The sequence below is a fragment of the Thunnus thynnus genome, chromosome 6, assembly GCF_963924715.1.
Source record: "Thunnus thynnus chromosome 6, fThuThy2.1, whole genome shotgun sequence".
Classification (NCBI taxonomy): Eukaryota; Metazoa; Chordata; class Actinopteri; order Scombriformes; family Scombridae; genus Thunnus; species Thunnus thynnus.
Genome location: NC_089522.1, coordinates 26,992,565 through 27,010,606, shown reverse-complemented (window position 1 = coordinate 27,010,606; position 18,042 = coordinate 26,992,565). Strand labels below are relative to the sequence as shown.

At 44.2% G+C, this 18,042-nt stretch overlaps 1 protein-coding gene across 1 annotated transcript in view; it reads right to left on the bottom strand.

The window, feature by feature from the left end:
• plxna2 (plexin A2) overlaps window positions 1-18,042 on the bottom strand; it is a 168,097-nt gene that overhangs the window by 67,697 nt on the left and 82,358 nt on the right. Inside the window, exon 5 of the mRNA XM_067593095.1 lies at window positions 8,055-8,155. Coding sequence (XP_067449196.1) covers window positions 8,055-8,155 — 101 coding nt within the window. The remainder of the gene's footprint in view (window positions 1-8,054; window positions 8,156-18,042) is intronic.

The window sequence follows — 18,042 nt, the reverse complement described above, 5'->3', positions numbered from 1 at the left end:
GGGTCAGCCGCTGTCCATGGTGCTGATGTGCCACTACAAGCCCTGTCCATTCTCCCCTGGCTGTTGCCTCTGTGTGTGTGTGTGTGTGTGTGTGTGTCTGTGTCTGTGCATGCGTGTGAGTGTGTGGTGTGTGTGTGTGTGTGTGTGTTTGTGTGTGTGGTAGTATGTGTTAGGGCCCATATCATGCTTCTTAACCACATACTCTCACACATACTGACTCTAAGCTACATCTTTATCCACAGCCTCTGTGTGTAATTATGTTGTCAGAAGTTCAAGCCATCCAGCAGACTCACATGAACAGGCACACGCACACCAAGGTTCACACACACACAAACACACACACACACACACACACACACACACACACACACACACACACACACACACACACACAGACACACCAGGCATGCCCACATACAAACAACTCATATGCACAGTACTCCCTAGGGATTTTTAGAGAGTAGGAAAGTGCAGAATTAGTGTAGTAGTGTGAATCTCCCACTGGGAAAGGGGGGGGGGGGGCACTGCAGCAGGATGTCTTTTTCTTTTTTCCAAAATGATTACCTGATTTCCCCCCTCACCACTTTGGAGTTTCTATTTCTACACTTTAAATGTGACATTTTTAAATTTACTCCAAATATGAATTGTCCTCACTTTACATATTTCACTCCAACACAGCTACATTTGCCACGTTTCTCCTCTCTCTGTCCATGTCTCTCCCTTTTGTCTCACTCTTTCACAAGTTGAAATTAGCACACCTTTCTTTGACAAGGTGTTACTCCGTCTGTAATTTGCCGCTTCTTTTACATCCACAATGGCAGCAGAAAATGATACCTAATGTGCTTTCAGGTGTGGGCTGCGGCACAATGTTTTATGCATGTCTCAGAGCTGTACGGTTACAGATGCAAAAACCTGGGCGGTCATTAACTGACAAAAGCCCCTGCATTGATTTTCTTCAATGTGATTTTTAAAAAAATAAAATTCATTTCGGTGGGGTGAAGTAAGATGAGAGAGCAGCAAGGGGGTGGGGCAGGGGGAGTGAGGGGTGCAGGATGGCTGCTGTTGCCATGGTTTCAGGAGATGGCCATTATCTCTGTGTAGTTAGAAGCTGACCCCTTGCCTCTCTCATTAGTTGAAGTGCATGCCACTGAGTGTTGACTAGAATCCTGCCTTCCTCATATTCCCCCTCCTGACCCCCTCCACTCTGCACCCCCCTTATCCTCCTGTCTAGCCCTGGCTTGTCACTCAGTAGCTTCACCAAAGCTTTGTGTCCCATCACTCACATTCCTGACGGGGGCCCTCACACGGAGAACTAAGGTGTTCGAGGTGGTGATGCACACTTTTTTTTTGTTATAAAAAAGTAGCACACTGGAAAAGACCATGTTTGTATACATATGCATACCCACACCTACGAACATAATGCATACATGTCTCCATGTATATGCACAGATTGATGGTACAGATGCAAGCAGTTCTTTTAGTCTGTCTCCTGTAACAAGTGGCTCATAGCTATTCTCTCTCAAGCAGCTGCTGGAGGCAGTCAGCCTGGATGTTATGCTCTCTAAGCCCTGTCCATGGTGCTGAAGTAGCTGCTTGCACTTCCATCATTACACCTCTCTGGTGTCTACAACTACAGCGCAGGATATGAGTGCAGTTGTAAGTAGCAGTTGCATTTCTAATCTAATTCAGTAACCTATTTCTAATGAACAGTGTCATTTGTAATGTTGTGTGGCCCCAGAAGCACTTTCAATGGCATGGGAGGATGAGGGTAGCAGAGGCCAGACCTCAGGGTCTGTTCTACCAATGCCTGCTTCTTATTCTATTGCCCTAGACAGGCAATTACACTGTCGCCTCTGCAGTACCACGCTTTGATAGACACACAGACGTCTGAGTACACACACTCATTCACACATACACACTGAAGCACAAAGACGCAAACATCCATAAGGGACCATAGCTACAGACAAATGTGTCCAGTGTACATCCATATGAATGTGCACAGACACATATATATGCATGATAATATACAGTCCATTGCACATTCTACATACATCTATACACACATTTATATACACACACACACACGCATCCTGGCCTTGACAGCAGAGCAGGAGAGGCAGGTGACAAGGAAAGATTTCTGTTCTTCTATCCCTCCTCCCCTTCCCTTACCACATCTAAGGACTTCAGTGGAAGTGTGAAGACCTGTCTGATTGCAGCTCTAGCTGTGAGCACTGTGTTTAAAAACAGGAGGAGAGAACAGAGGGGGGAGCCATTTTAAAATCACCTTCCTTCCCTCAGTGGAGCCACACCACAAAACGCCACACAGAAAGGAAAATGAGATCAGAGAGGAGATGCTTTGGTGGCAGCATGGGGAGGGTTAGTGGGGAGGTTAAGAGGAGCAGGGTGGGAAGATGTAGGTAGAGAGAGGACAAACTACATGTATATTGAATATTTGATGGTGCTTAACAAAGCAAAGTTGTAACCCATTATGTTAGAAATCACTGGCATGATTTGCTTTGGTTGAATGAAGCTCTAGTCTAGGGATCCTGCATTTCTACAGAAACAAATCTTAATGTAAACGTGTATGAAGACTGACTGCACTGGGACTTTACCTCCCCAACATGAAAAGAAGAATGATTAGGTGAGTGGTGATGTGCAGGGCTGTGCTGCAATACACAAACACACACTGCCCCCCTTCAGTGTTTTATCCTCATACTGAGTGATTCAGGGCATTTGTTTCTTACTGCTGCATCCCTGAAGTGTGAGAATATCCATTTAAATGCAGACCACAGGAGGTAAGAAGGGAAGTGAAGAGGGAATTTAAAAAATGGGGAAAAAAGCAGGGTTTTCAAATATCAAACCACCACAGAGACGGAGAACTTCACCAGCTCAAGTTGCTGTGTAGGCTTGTGTTTGCATGTGGGCACAGTTTGAAACCCAAAGTTCATGTCAGGGGTCAAGTTAACCACCCCAACTCATAGTCTGTCTCCTTCGGCGACTGATAATATCACGGCAGGATAGTGCCTGCAGGACACAGAGCACAGTATGGCCACAACATGTTCATTTCATCTTCACATAAGGACTATTGTAGTGTAAACTGACTCAACTCACAAAAACACTAACAGTGAAACACACTCACAGGCACAGGCGCACGCACACATATATGGTATATGCAACCCAGTGTGTTTCTGTCTCAGTCACTTTTGGGTGAGGGTAAGGGATAGGAGAAAGAGAGCAGAGATAAAGAGAAAAAAGGATTTACAAAGAGTCTATTGCTCAGTGCTCTGTATCAAGCTATAGCTTTACTTGTCTGGGCTGAGCAGAGTGAAAACAGAGAAAGAGAAAAGAGAAAATGGCAAAAAAAAAAAAAAAAATGCAGAGGAAGCAGGGATGTAAGCATCTGAAAAAGAAAATTAGCAAGCAAGCAAGAGATACACACACACACAGGGTTTTTAGGATCCTTTTGCTTTAAATGTACCCAGCCCACACATACTGTACATGCAGTATTTCAGCCATCATGTAGCCAACCTGTACTTGTTCTATGTGCTAAAAATCTATGGAAATATTGATAGACCTGCATGTTCGTGATCGATATCTCATTAAGCACAATTGGGAAGATGGATGCAGCTTCCCTCTGACTGCTAACTGTGGCTGTAGCTGATGAGCCGGCCATTAGACACACAGTCTGACATTCACAATGGGCTGAAGCAGCCATTTTCATTGCTAGGCTAATTGTTGTTGCCATTGGTAAATTAGATGAGATTTTATGGTTGGTGTTTGACGTCATTCGTAGCACAGTGATGAGCATGCCATATAAACAAATAGTCTAATAGTAGTAATGGCAGTCATAAAAATGAGAATATAGTGTCTTGTTTTAATTCTTGGACACAATAGGTAAGTAGTTGATTTTCACAAACACGTGAGAACAACTGAATCCCTAAATAATTACTGTTTCCTGTCTTAAACTCCTACCTCCTTTCTCTTAAATCCTGGGTCACATTCCCAAAAAAACCCTGACTCTTCCTGTCAGGGTACCCATATCATGTGCTTCGACCAGGATGCCAAAGAAATCGTTTGAAAGCGTTTAAGCTAGTAACACCGATTTGCGTAAGTGGACAGCTGTGCCATTCAGGCTGCTGCGTGGGTTGTTACTGAAACACATCTGAGCATTTTGGCCACATGCAGAATGACAGTACAATACAGTATCACAGTATGGTAGTGATATGTTATGCTGTTCAGAGCAGCCTCAAATGCTGACTCACTCTCTGCTGGGGCCAACTACACCAACAGACCTAAACTGTAATCCACACAACAAACTAGCACTGATTTAGACACCAGAATAGAAATTATTTTGTGCACATATAACATATCATTCATCAGTTGAATTGGAAAGCTTCTAATAAATAGTAAGACTTTGAGAAACTCACTATATTGGTTAACCTGACCTTAGTACAGGATCGCTTGTCCAATCTCAGCCCTTGGACAGAAGTCAGACTTGCTACTAATCCTGACAAATCTCAACAAAACCACTCGTCCTCTCCTGGAATGTGGTAGCGAGCTGAGAGGATGGAGGGAGAACAGAGTGATGTGGGACATTTTGAGATGGAAAAGCCTCTTTTGGGCATGATTAGAGAGCTAATCTAACGACGACGAGATGCAGGCTAAGAGAGAGAGAGAGAGAGTGGGGGGGGGGGAGCATCAGCATAGCTCCATGTTTTTGGATTGTGGTCAGACGAAGGCTGAACTACCCATTCACAGGACTGCGACTGAAGAGCGCTCGAGATGATGAGCTCCCTTTGAGCTGCAATCAAAATGCTGCTCGGTTTTGTGGGCCGATGAGTGTGTGGCATCAAACACTCTCTCTCTCTCTCTGTCATTCTCTTCCCCTCATTCTTATCCCCTCTCTTTTTTCCCTCTCATTCTTCATGCATTCAGTGGATTCCTAGCAGCTGCTGGTAATTAAAGGACTTTAGAGTCTGAATCGGAGGAAGAAGAAAGAAAGTAGAAAGCCTGAGAAGACAGAGACGCCACTCCTGGCCAGCTCATAGCCTCACTCAGCCTCTCTCACATTCTCTCCTTCTCCTCATCATCGCAAACCAAGCTAATGTCCTTCCATGTTCCTAATTAGCCACCTTAGAATGCTGTACTTCAATGAGTATAAATGCACAAACATAAAGAAAAAAAAGGGGAGGGGGACATAGTGTTTGGAGGAGAAGAAAAGAGGATGGATATTGTAGATGGCAGCTGTGGAAGGAGGGAGGGGGGTGATCAAAGCGAGGGGTGTTTATGTGTGGCAAGCCAACCATCTCTGGAGTGTAGAAGAGCTGATTCCAGAGGGGAGAGCGTCTAAATGGGAGACAGCACAGTAGTGAGCTGCGCTGAGCTGAGCGGAGATGAGATGAGTGGCATAGATACTAGCTTTGTTGGGGAGGGGAGTTAGGGAGGTACACGCAACTGTGGGAAGGAGGGAATAATTTTATAAAGTCAACAATGGCTTAGGGATGGATGATGGAGAAATTGAGAAATAGAGAAAGCTGAAGGAAGCGGTAGTGATCACAGCTGTGGATGGCACCACGGCTGGCAAGAAATTTAATTTTGAGTGTGTGGGATGAAGGAAACTCTTCAAGAGAAGGATGCAGCTGCTTTTCTCCAGTAGTATTTGACTGTTACTCTTTAGCTATGTTGTACACTCAGACAGTCTCCATGCTAACTAACTCACTCAGGTTTACAGGTATTTGTTCATCTATTTTTATGTTATTAGTTATATTTCCATTAAAACCTTGTGCATGTTTTAAGCACATTTCAGAACTTCCATGTAAATACTGTAGGTGCACCTGTAACTCTAATACATCATGGCATTTCATTGCTTCTCCCCCCATAACTGTTGCACTGTAGGCTCCATGGAAACAGTATTTCATCCTAAATGTATACTTGTATATGGATGGGTTGACAATAAAGAGAGTCTGAGTCTGATAAGATGGCACTTGTGGATTTTTCTGATGTTCATGTTCACACTATTGTGTTTCTTATGGTGTTTTGGGGTCAACAAAGGTCCCTGGTTGGACTCAAACCAGGGATGTTGTGGTTATCTACTCCCCTGATACATTAGGCTTTTTATTCTTTATTTCCTGGTCTACATGGTGGAGTAGAGACATGAGTGGCAGTATGATGTGTACACTTTGTCTAGTAGAAACAGGAGCAGGTACTATAACATCAAGCTGTATTTGAAAAAGTATTAAAAGCTTTTTGAACTATTTCAGTTTTTTATCTCAGGCATTTTCACTTTGTTTATTATACACAAATGGAAAATTTCCATCAAAACAGAAACCTGAGATCAGAACTGTTAGATAGCTCTTTCAATTATTTGTGGGCAGAACCACACAGACGCCCACATGAGCGGCAGCAAGAGGAGCTCACTATTCTCTCTCTCGCAGCAACTTCTTTTCCTCTCTGCAGTAACTCAGCCAGAGCTGACAGGGGTTCTGCCATACCCATTGCAGGGTCAGTACAGAGAAAGGGGGATTAGGGCCAGGGACAGGTGGTGCAAGGGTCCGTGGTGTTGGGAGAACAGATGGCTGATCTGTTGTGAATCGGGGTGTTGACCTTTTCTCCCCACAGTACAGTACAGCGGTCCACACAAGCGCGCGTGTGCATGTACACAAAAATCGAAGCCACATGCGCCCACACATGTACACACGCACACATTCAGACCCAAGCGCTCACACACATGCTAAAGAAGGTATTCACACACCAGCTGTTTCCTACTTACAGCTGCTTTCACCACAACAGCTCCGAAAGCCATTCACCTTTCAGCGTTACCACCTCTTAAACGCTGTGGATTCGAATTCCTACCAACCTGAATTATTCTATTCCCTACCACACCTACACAAAAGCACATGATTAACAGCCTAGCGCGGAGGCTAATGTTGTGGTAAATGATACCTGTGTGAAGGCACGCAGACTGCAGAGAATACAGAGCTTTAGCCAGCCCCTCCCGTACCTCCGCAGGCACATGCTGAATTACCTTGTCGCTAGGCAATTATTTGTCCTGTCCCAGCTTTGGAGTGATGTAAATTACTTTAAGTGCACTTTGCAGGGGCCGCCATCACGATAATGATGATTGCGGCGGTGCTCTGACACACACAAATATTCAGCTATACCTTTAGAGAGAGGGGCTGCATTTAGGAGGGGCCGTAAGTGGGGAATTCAAGACATAGCAGCTAAGAAAAAGCTCAGACTGATGAGAGTGTGTGCAGAAACAAAGCGGGAGAGACAGAGACAGAGCAGAAGGTCTCTCAGCTTCTTTAATAGGGTGTTGTATTCATCTTCTGTCCCCAGTATACCCTATCCATCATTTCGTCTGACTAGAGTCACTTTAATTCCACTTACAGATGAATACCACAATAAATGACTCATACTGAAGATACAATAAATTCATATGTTTTCTCAAGCTCTTATTTTTCTCTTTATCATTTTTTTTTTTTACTCCTTTCTGGCTCTGTAGTGTTTAGAGCTGTTGCAGTAACATGTCAGCACCAGCAGGTGTCACTCATGGTTTCTATGCTCATCCGTATGACTGCTGGTTATACAGAAAAGGATAAATATCCCTTTATTTGCCGAGAATACTCAAAGCAAATGTAGTTTGGCTTCATCAGATTAAGACCATGTCCATAAAACATGTACAGACACAGCAAAATGCTTATATGACAGTTCTATGCAACAACTAGTCAAATAATGAGTGTCTTTGGTCTGTCTTGCCAAATCCAGTAAGTTGAACACAGACTGAATTGTCCCATTTCCTTAATATCAAGTCAAGTCAGAACAGGACAGCAGCTCTGAACTAGCTCCGTGCCTCTGAGGTACAACTATCCATTTCCAGCCCGACTCTGTCTCCTCTCCTCAGACTCTGAGATGATCTGAGATAAACGTTAGGAAAAAATACCTGCCTGCCTTTGAGCGGGGGGGAATTGAGGAACATTTTGACAGGTGTCTCATACAATTTTTTATGTAAAGTGTCTATAAACTGGACTGGATGATGATTGAGAGATACTCACATATTATGCAGGACACACCAACCACAGTGTGGATCCCCAGAACTCAGACACTCTCCACACGTCCCGTACTGCTCACATGATTCGATGGGAACTTGGGTCACCTGAAAGCACATGAGAGTGTCAGGGTCACAGTGCAGCCTGACAAACATCACACGATGCACTTAAAGAAGCCTCAGGGTAAACATTTGTATGCTTGTGTGTGTGTGTACAAAATTCATTAAGTCACAAACCAACAGATGATTGAACAAGTGGAGACTTTTCCACATATTTCAATGTCAGCATTTAGAAAGGATGATTCTATATTATAATGTATTAAACATAAATTTTAATGTTTTATGTTGACCTGATGTACAGAATGACATGCCTTAAAAACATTTTGGGTACACTATGCCCCTGTATGTAGATGTCAACTGCACATGCAACTGTTGCCTTTATCTTAAGCCAAAGAAACAGTAGCGAGCAGCTGGGATCAGTTGGCCAGTGAAAGCTGTCTCTTTGCCATCAATGGGCTTTTGTCTGCACCAGGGCATCTGTCAACCTAGGTAGGGCCTGTACAAACACACCTACACACGGAGGAGTAGTGACAGCCGTTTTCTCGAGAGCATGTGCAAATTCAATTTGATTTTACAAATGCGGAATGGGTCCGAAAAAAGTAATCATTGAGAAGTATATTTCAGCAGATAGTGTCAGGTTGAACTTTATTAAACTACATTAACTTTTCTCCCCAAAGCCTAAGATAAACTTTATTAAACAAATAGATGACTGTATTATAACTGTAAAACTGAACTGTAAGGTGTTTTTTAAAAAGAGGAATGAATGTAGAATAAAATTACAAAATACAAAATTTGTTTTTCTAAGCAAAACATGTTGAAAGTGTCAACAGCAAAGAATTTGAATAAGCACTTCCAGCACAAAGCAAACACACTGCACACCAATGAAAATAATCCATACAGGTTGTTGGACTGCAATTATTTGAATAAAGAACAATCATCCTTTTGCTCATGTGACTGCCAAATACAGGGTTGAGAATTTACATACATGAACACAACACACTGGAGAAGCACAAGAATCAAACACACGTAGCCGACTACTGAGTGTGTGAGTCAGTACGGTCGTAGGCTGGGCTTGTTTTCAGCTGCCTCATAACATACACTCATTCTTCTGTCTCTTTCTATACGTACTGTGGGTGTTTGAATCTTGCTGTGTCTCTGTCTGTGTCAGTCTGTCTGCCAGACCAGGTTCTGCTCAGCCACATGGCCCTCAGTCTGTTTGTGCAGCACAGAGGCCCGTACTATCTGGAGGTCAGTGTGTGTGTGTGTGTGTGTATGTGTGTGTGTCTTGAAGTGTCCCATAGGCCTGCCCTGCTCACACCTGCATCTCACTGTGTCAGCAGGAGTAAACGTACAAACACTGACAAACACTGCAACACAAATCCCCGCCACCGCACAGAAGATGAACACAGACACCAGGGGAAAGCGAGGGCTGAAATTCAGAGTGTGACACAGATTAATTTTCGGTCCTGTCTGTCTTTCAATTTCCTGGCAATTGCTTTGTTGGATAATGACAGCAGGCTCTGAAAGTGTGCGCCCTGTTCAGCTCCAAACCTTAGGCTCAGATCAATGCCTAATGAGTGGCTCCTCTGCAAAATGTGAGGGAGTGAATGAAGGGTGCAAATAACACCTTTTAAGTGTTTTTCGAAAAAAAAAAACCCTGTGCCTAACGCCCACAACTGGGTGATATTAATTGCTGTTAGCACCAAGGGCTGGAATTAACTGTCAGCCAGGAAGAGATAACAGCTGGGTGTCCATCAAAGGCTTTTCTTTATTATAATGTATCAAATTAAAAAACAGCTGACAGCAAAATTTGTAACGCGTGCCTGGTATTGCATGGTCGATGAAAAGTTGTAGTTGGCAAAACTGTCAGCTGCTGTGAGAAAGGTTAGCTTAATGTGTTCCAGCCTATATCTTTTTTTTCTTCTTTGTTTTGTCTTTGCTCCTCAAAGGCTCAATAACCCTCCACCTGTCTGCCTGGTCCTAAACCCTGCGGCAACAAAAAGACGGCCTCTCGGGACAAAGAAAGCCATTGACACGGTGGGACATTGACAGTCCCTGCACTGTGTGGCAGCTCCGCCATGGACGCTCCTGTTAGATTAACCCCCTGCCACCTCAACAAACTCTATTTGTGTGTGTGTGTGTGTGTGTGTCTCGTCTAGCTTCGGGACAAACAGGTGGCATGCTGTAATGAGCTGCAGACAGGGTCACATCAGCAGCAGAAGCTACAACTGATGACAAACAAGCCCACCAGGAACCAGACTTGGCTAGAGAGACGGCAACTCAGTCCGCGTATGTATCTTTAAGTCTCCGAATCCCTCTTAACCCAAAAAAAGCCGTCAGATCCTTCTCAAAACATGTGCGAGACCAGTGAAACTTTATAGTATAACTTTCACAGAGGCCCGGCTCAATGAAAGGGTTACAGTGCGGAGACAGCTGTCAGCAGGGGGAAAGCCAGGGAGTAGGGGGAGCTGGGGGTATCTAAAGACAGACAGACACAGCCCGCTGTCAGCTGATACAGATTGCCACACAAAAAAAAGGTATGGGGGGGGTGTAGGGGGGGCGGGAGGGGGGTGTTATATGCAAAAAAGGGAGTGAGGTAAACAGGAAAGGACTGAAAAAGCATGGAGTCAGTGTGTTTTTGTGTGCTGTATATACTGTATGTGTGTGTGTGAGTGTGAGTGTGATTGTATTGATGTTTAGACCAGCATGGGCCAGTAGTGGAGGTGAGGAGGGGGGAGACGGGGTGGGTGAAGGAGGGGGCTGAGGGGGAGGTGGGGGGATCACAGCAGCTGTTGCCCAGCACACGCTACAGTCACTCAACACAGCAGGGCTGCACAATGAAGCCCCTTCTCCCACTGTGTGCGCATGTGTATGTGTGTGTGTGTGTTTGTAAGCACACATGCACAGCGCCATAACGGATGTGCAGATTGTTGTTCCTGTGTTTTAAAGGAAGACAAAGAAACGCCGCATGTCATCTGATATCGCCTCCAACTTTTTTCCCCTCTCCCCTGTCTCTTGTTTCCCAGGAACACGTTCTATATCCACAGCTGACCTGAGGTAGACTGAGTATTGTCAGTGAGAAGTACTGTGCTCTGGTAAATGAATGCTAATAAAATTCCTGCTTAAGATGACCTTAGCGGGGGGTTATTCAACCAGAGAGGCTGCACACTGGAGTCGCATACTGCAGCAACCTGGGTGACTGACTGACAGCCGAGGGTTAAAACAACAGCTTCCTCTCGTTCAGAGGCTCATGCTGAATAGGCTTCAGCTTCTATTATTATTGCCAAGCCTTTACTGATGCAAGGGCTTTGCCTCTGTAACTGAAACCTATAGTCTGCGATTTGGAACTAGTATTAATGTCCAGCTTTAATCCCTGGGAAAGAATTATATGCAAGAATACAGAATTTGTATCAACCTACATCATAACCTACCTCCTGCTTCCATCATGAGAACTTTCACTGTGTAACTTTTAAATATAATATATTTAATTTAGTTGCAGTTGTGTCTCGAGAACATCTACAACAAGAAAAAACCAGGGAGGTGATTGTATTGTCACAAAGAGCTAGATATGTGGGCATTGCATATATGTGTTGATGCCCAGAAGATGGGCCAGAGGATAGAGTTCCTACTGCACATATTTTCCACTCTTACTTCTGGCCACCTGTGAATACAGTGTCTGTTCCTCATTTTGAATTTTGTTTTGAGTGAAGAAGAGCACAACAGGAGGATAGAGGTGTTTGGCTCTGGCACCCATGAGAGGCTGACAATGTATGTGCATTAGAGAGCAGCAGGAACACTTTCATCTGCTCCTGTGTCTCCGTGGCTGAGAATGAATGGTGGCTCCATTTCAGTCCCTCTGCCCTGCTGCCCTGAGACCCAGCCGTGCTCGCTGCACTTCAGTGATGGATGGGGACACAGGGGCAGACTAGGAAGAGAATATAGAAAAAGACAGACTGAAAAAGAGGGATAAAGGAGGACAGAGCAGAGTGGAAACGGCCCATTGCTCTGTGTTCTGATGAGACCTAGTCTCTGAGGTGCCAGATGTGCCTCACCACGTTGAGCGAGAGAGAGAAAGCAACAGAAAGAGAAAAATCCCACCGTCACTAGTAATGCAGAGGAAGCTATTTTGCAGGCTGTTGCCAAGGCAACAGGCCTGGCTCTGACCTCAGGAACACCCCACATCCACCACCACTCCCTCTAACCTTCGAAACCTTCGGCAGTGGACGGTAAACAGCTGGCACCTCTGGGACTTCCTGCCACCTACACCTCCTTTTAAACATGTATAAACACACATACACACACACACACACACACACTCCCCTACACCCTATCCATTTTTAATGAGAGTTAGCCAGGCTACCACGTCACTGGAATGAGGCACATCGATCATGAACACAATACCCATTCCAGCAGAGAGAGAGAGAGACAGAAGGAAAGCAAGGGAGGGGTGTATCTGTGTGTGTGTTTGCTAATGACAAAGGCACAAAAGCAGAGCAAATACTTGCTGCTGAATGAATGAAAAACGATGAAATCTACTGGCCCCTGAGTCTTTTTAGTCCCACAGTGACCCCGCAGCCAGAGTTTCTTGTGTCCATGCTAACTACACAAGGCCGGCTCAGCCTTTTTCCCTGACCGGCCACTCTTTAATCTGCTCTAGTAATCCCACTGAGGCTCTTCCTAAGGACTGTGGCCATATCTCCCCTGTCTCTTTTCTCCCTCCCTCCTTCTCCTCATGCCCCCCTTTTTCCTCAACTCACAAAATCCTTCTACTGTACTCTCTAAGATCCAAACAAATCCTCTCAGTAGCGTCGCGCGGAGCCATCTCATCCAACATGTTGACGTCCACCCACAAGTCAAGGCATTCTCTCACAGCAACAAAAACATAATCAACTCTGTATTGAAAGCGAGGGTCATCTTTCCCCTCTGACTGGATAATCAGGCCTCGAGTCTCGAGCTTGATTAAGGGCCAAAAAAAGGGGCATGTGCGTGGTTGTTGTGGGTGCGGGAGGTGGATTATGTGCGGGGTTGCTGATCCCTTGGAGACCTTGAGTTGACTGGGCAAAGACAGCACAACAGCTGGAGGCTTTGATGAAGGCTTAAAAGCCACATTCCAAGAGCAAATGTGTAAAAGTAATTAATTACATCCACATGTGCACATAATGGCCGCACATAAAAAACCGTCCTCATCATGTACATAAAAAAAACTACAACCTTTATCCCCCCTGCAGACGTACTGTTGTTACAGTGTCTGCCGCTCTGCTCCGCACTAAAAGGTATTGCCTTCAGAACGCTTGTTTTTCTTGTTGTTCTTGTTACAGATGTCAGAGGGCTTGATGACAAGTCCTTTTAGAGAAACAAGTTTTGTGTTGAAATACACGGTATTGATCTTCTTCTACTGTATAACGTTTATTAAAGAACTGTCTACAGCGCTAATGCAGGATAGGTTCAGGATAAATGGAAGCTAGAAGAATTTAATGGGAGATACAGTACCATTGTGTGTTAGTGCTTTTTCTGAAGGTCAGACCCTTTTATGCTGGGTGGTTTTCAGACTAGCAGATTTTAAAGTAGAGGAGATAGCATTCAGAGTAGATATCATTGATTTTAAGAGGCTAAACCTGGGAGGGAGAAAAGGCTGAGGCAAAATGAAATGATACAGCTTGCCTCATCTACAGCCATCTCCCATACTCCAAAAATGATTTGGTGTGAAAATGGGAGCTTTTAACATTTATTCTCACAGCCAGCTCTCTCAGCCCATCTTTTCCTTATTTTTCTCTGTCTATTCACATCACCCGTCGAAAGACAAAATGCACACACAAACAGACGCGCGCACACATTCATTTTGTTTATTGGATTTGGCCTGAGCTCCTAGATTTGGGTCAATTGAAAACATCAAGATACTGTAGCCACATAAGGCTGGGTTTAAAGACAGAATAAAAGAAGAAGCTAAGCACCAGTTTGCCCTCCCCCCTCTCCCTACCTCCACACACACACACACACACACACACACACACAAAGAGAAGATGCAGGAAAAACAGCCTCAAAACACTCAAGTGAACTGATATAGGTTACAAAAGATATCTAGCCATCACAGCGTGATCAAGCAGAGTTGCTGTTTCCAAATCCTCATGCCACTGAGCATCAGTACCCCACCAACAGCCCCATCTCCACCTCATATCAGGGCTTTGACCCCCCCCCGTACCCCTTCAGTCCTGGGCAGGCCTGGTCTCTGGCAGCTCATCAGAAGTAACAGACTGGTAGGAGACAAGCCGCCAGGCAGGAGAAAAGGGGAGGAACAGGTCAGGCGTGTGCCTTCTGACCGCAGTTTGAACTCTGAAGTTGAGTGGCCGTTATGTGTTAAGGCTGACCCAAGAATGATAACTGCACATTTTAAAGTGGTAATAATACAGTTCAGTGTTTTATTCTGACATTTCCCGTGATGAATGGTCATTGTTGCTGCGTATGTGGTGGAATTCATGTGGCCCAGACTTTGGCGTCGTTTCCTAAGCCTTTTTCTGTGGATTCCAGTTTTGGTAGGTGGCGCTCGTGTGTTTGTCAGTTCAGTCCTGGTGGTTCTTGTTGCTCATGTTAACTTTCCAGTTTTCCTTCAACTTATTTGTAGTTATGTGGTGCTGCTGGTACAAAAGGTAAAGAACACATCAGATCCTCTAAGCCAGTGAACATTTCTTAAAACTCAGATGGTATCAACTGACACAAGGTGATCTACTTGCTACTGTAAAAGATGTCATCGACTGGCTATCGGCTTAATATCTACTGTGTGAAATTTTATCCATTTAAAATTGTGGCAGATTTCCACATAGCATGCCAATTTTTGGATGGATGCCCCACACCTTCCTTACTCAACCCATCACAAAAATCTATCTATGAGGTTTAAAACATTTTAATACCTTCTACACATTAATCACTTATAGGATATATCTAAATAATAAAGGTTGTTATTGGTAAGTTGGCCATCAGTTTTTACCAGTGACCCCGTTTCAAAACACTTCCTCGGTCTTCTCTCAGCTCTAGCTGGTAAGTACCCCTTTTCCCATCATGCAATGCCCCTGTGCAAAAACAAAAATCCCTTCTTTCAAGGACACACCACACAGAACACACACACACACTTCACACTTGCACAAACATGGCATTGAATTTCAGCATGTGTCCCCTGGACTGATGGCCAACTGTATGGATTACAGACAAAGTGGGGCAGTGGGCAATAAGGAAGGTGGAGGAGGGAGATGGGACTGTCTCCTAATCTCTGTTTGTGTGTGTGTGTGTGTGTGTGTGTGTGTTTGTGTGTTTAGGTATTACAGACTAGAGGACTAGAGGGAGGAGTCACGGGGGGGATGTGAGGCAGCAGAGGGAGTGTGAGCGTAGAAATAATGGAGTGAGGGAATCGACCAGTGCGGAGGTTGAAAAATCCAACCAGTCGATAGAGCTAGGAGTGTATCAATTATGTATAGCTTCAATCCTCTTTTTGGGCAAGGAGAAGAGGAGAATAGGTTAGACTGGAAAAGGGGTTGCGTTTGTGTGTGTTTTGACTGTGTGTGAGTGTGTTCTCCGACTGTGTTTTTTATACATAATGCAGATCACTGAAGCCTTTAGTGCCAGCAGCTTTAAAAGTGCTCACAACACTGTTCAATAACTTACATCGAAAATGATGTTTATAAAAAAACAAACAAATGGCGAGCTACTTCTCCCTGCCGTTCTCTTTGTCAGTCCATCACTGCATTTTTCACTGCTAATAACCACCCTTAATTGAATGCAGTGTCAAATAATAACCTTAGCAAAACACTGAAACAAAAAAACATGTTCATTTATGCATTACTTAACAACTTCATTAAATAGCACAATGTCAAACACAGCTGATGATACCTCTGCAGCCATTACTCCTCTCCAGATCCCATGTGCACCCTCTTAGGTAAAGAGGTAAAGATGTTACAATGGATACCGGTGATATGATCTGAAAGTCCCAGGCTCTCTCTCCCTGGCCCTTTCTCGCCTTTCTTTTCCACTTATCTCGCCATCTCTTCCCCTACTCTTTTTTTTTCTCCTCCTGAACCGTCTCTTCTACACTCCTGTGTTCGCTCTCCTTTTGCGGCTCCCAGTTGAGGTGGCCTCTTTGCTCAGTAATTCAGTCAGGAGGCTAAAAGGAGGAAATTACATCCATGCTGCCTGACCACTTTGAACTCTCAGCCCCCTTCTACCTCTGCTTGCTCACTGGCAACTGGTTTAAAGGCCCACACTGACATTTAAGAGATGGAAACGGGGAGCTGTAAAAGTGCCTAAGAGTGTTTGTGAATGTGTACGTGTGAATGTGTGCACTCATGTGCAAAGACAACTATGAAAAGTGACACATTGACATATCATAATGACACATAGTATACCTAAATTTGATTTTTATCTTACTTCAGAAACTCAACATTTTCTGGCATGGTACTTAAATGCAAGTTAGAACAATAAATGTCTGTGTATCTTAGTACTTTACATATGTATAGTACAGTATTTGGGCTCAAGCACATCCACAGCATACTGCAAATGGAGCCTGTGAATTGGTCTTATTGGGCTAATGAAGGTCTAATTTTTTTTCTGTGATGTAGAATTCAAGGCAACCTACCTCCACTCAGCCACCATCAGACATCACAACAAACCGGGCACTAATGCTAATGGTATAGGGAGTCAGAAAAGCAGCTATTTCAAAAGCTTAAAATGGCTCATTAACATTAGCAGTGGGATGGAAAATCTTCAATCACTTCTGGTAAAAAGGTTTAAGTAGCGATAGAATGGAGTTCAAGTGTGCTTAACCTGCAATAGAGGGAAATTAACGTATATATATTTATATATATAATGGAATTTACATAAGCCAGTCAGTTTCTATGAGTGACACGATCCTTCCAGACTATAACAACTTGTTATTGTTACTTAGCTCTACACTTAACGCCCGCCTTCTCGTCTGTCCCTGTCTCAATGGCAGTAAAAAAGTCACAATGCCTGTCTACATGTCACAATCATGCTATTATTTTTATCTCATTGTATATATTAAGTATGCATTCAAATTTCTTTTTTAAAAACTGACTTTATTGTCTGTCAATCTACCTGTCTTAACCTATTTTTTTTACCCACCTGTCTGGACTGCTTGTTTATGTGACGTTCCTGCTGTTGCTTCCCTGTACCTCTTTGTCTTTCTATCCATCTCTGGCCTGTCTGTCTAAGTCCAACGTGTCTGTGTGTCTCTCAGCTGGATACCAGACTGTCAATGCAGCCAGTAATGAGGTGTATGCTTCAGTCAGCATGTGAGGAGTTAATAAGGAAGCAGCAGAGGCCATCACACATCAACAGGCATGAGTGTGTGTGTGTGTGTGTGTGTGTGTGTGTGTGTGTTTGGGGAGGGTGTGAAGGCTAGGGAGCCTCCCTGGCACACTTACGGCTGTCTGTCGGCCAAAGGGGGTATTGATTTGGAGGGGAAGGCAGACAGAAATGAATTCTGATCCACAGAGGGACTCCACAGTGCATGAGTGTGTGAGGGTTTTTTTTTTTTTTTTTTTGTGAGCGTGTGTGTGTATGTGTAACATTGTGTGTGTGTGCATGCGTGTGAGCATGTTTGTTCTCTTTGTCTCAGCGTCTCTCCCAGTGTACATGATGTACATACAAATGAAGGGTTTGGTTACACCCCACTGCTCTCAGGGCTGCTGCTTGTGCATAAGAGTAAACGCGCGTGTGTGTGTGTTTGTGTGTGTGTGTGTGTTTGTGTCTAGATGAATGTTAGTCTATGTACATGAGAGAGAGAGAGACAGATAGGGAGGAGGGGCATTGATAACTAGGCTCAGGTGGTGAAGGACACTTCATCTAATCCCAAACTGGGTGTGTGTGTGTGTGTTTATGTGTGTGTGTGTGTGTGCGTGTGTGCCCTTTTGTTTATGTGTTCATGTATA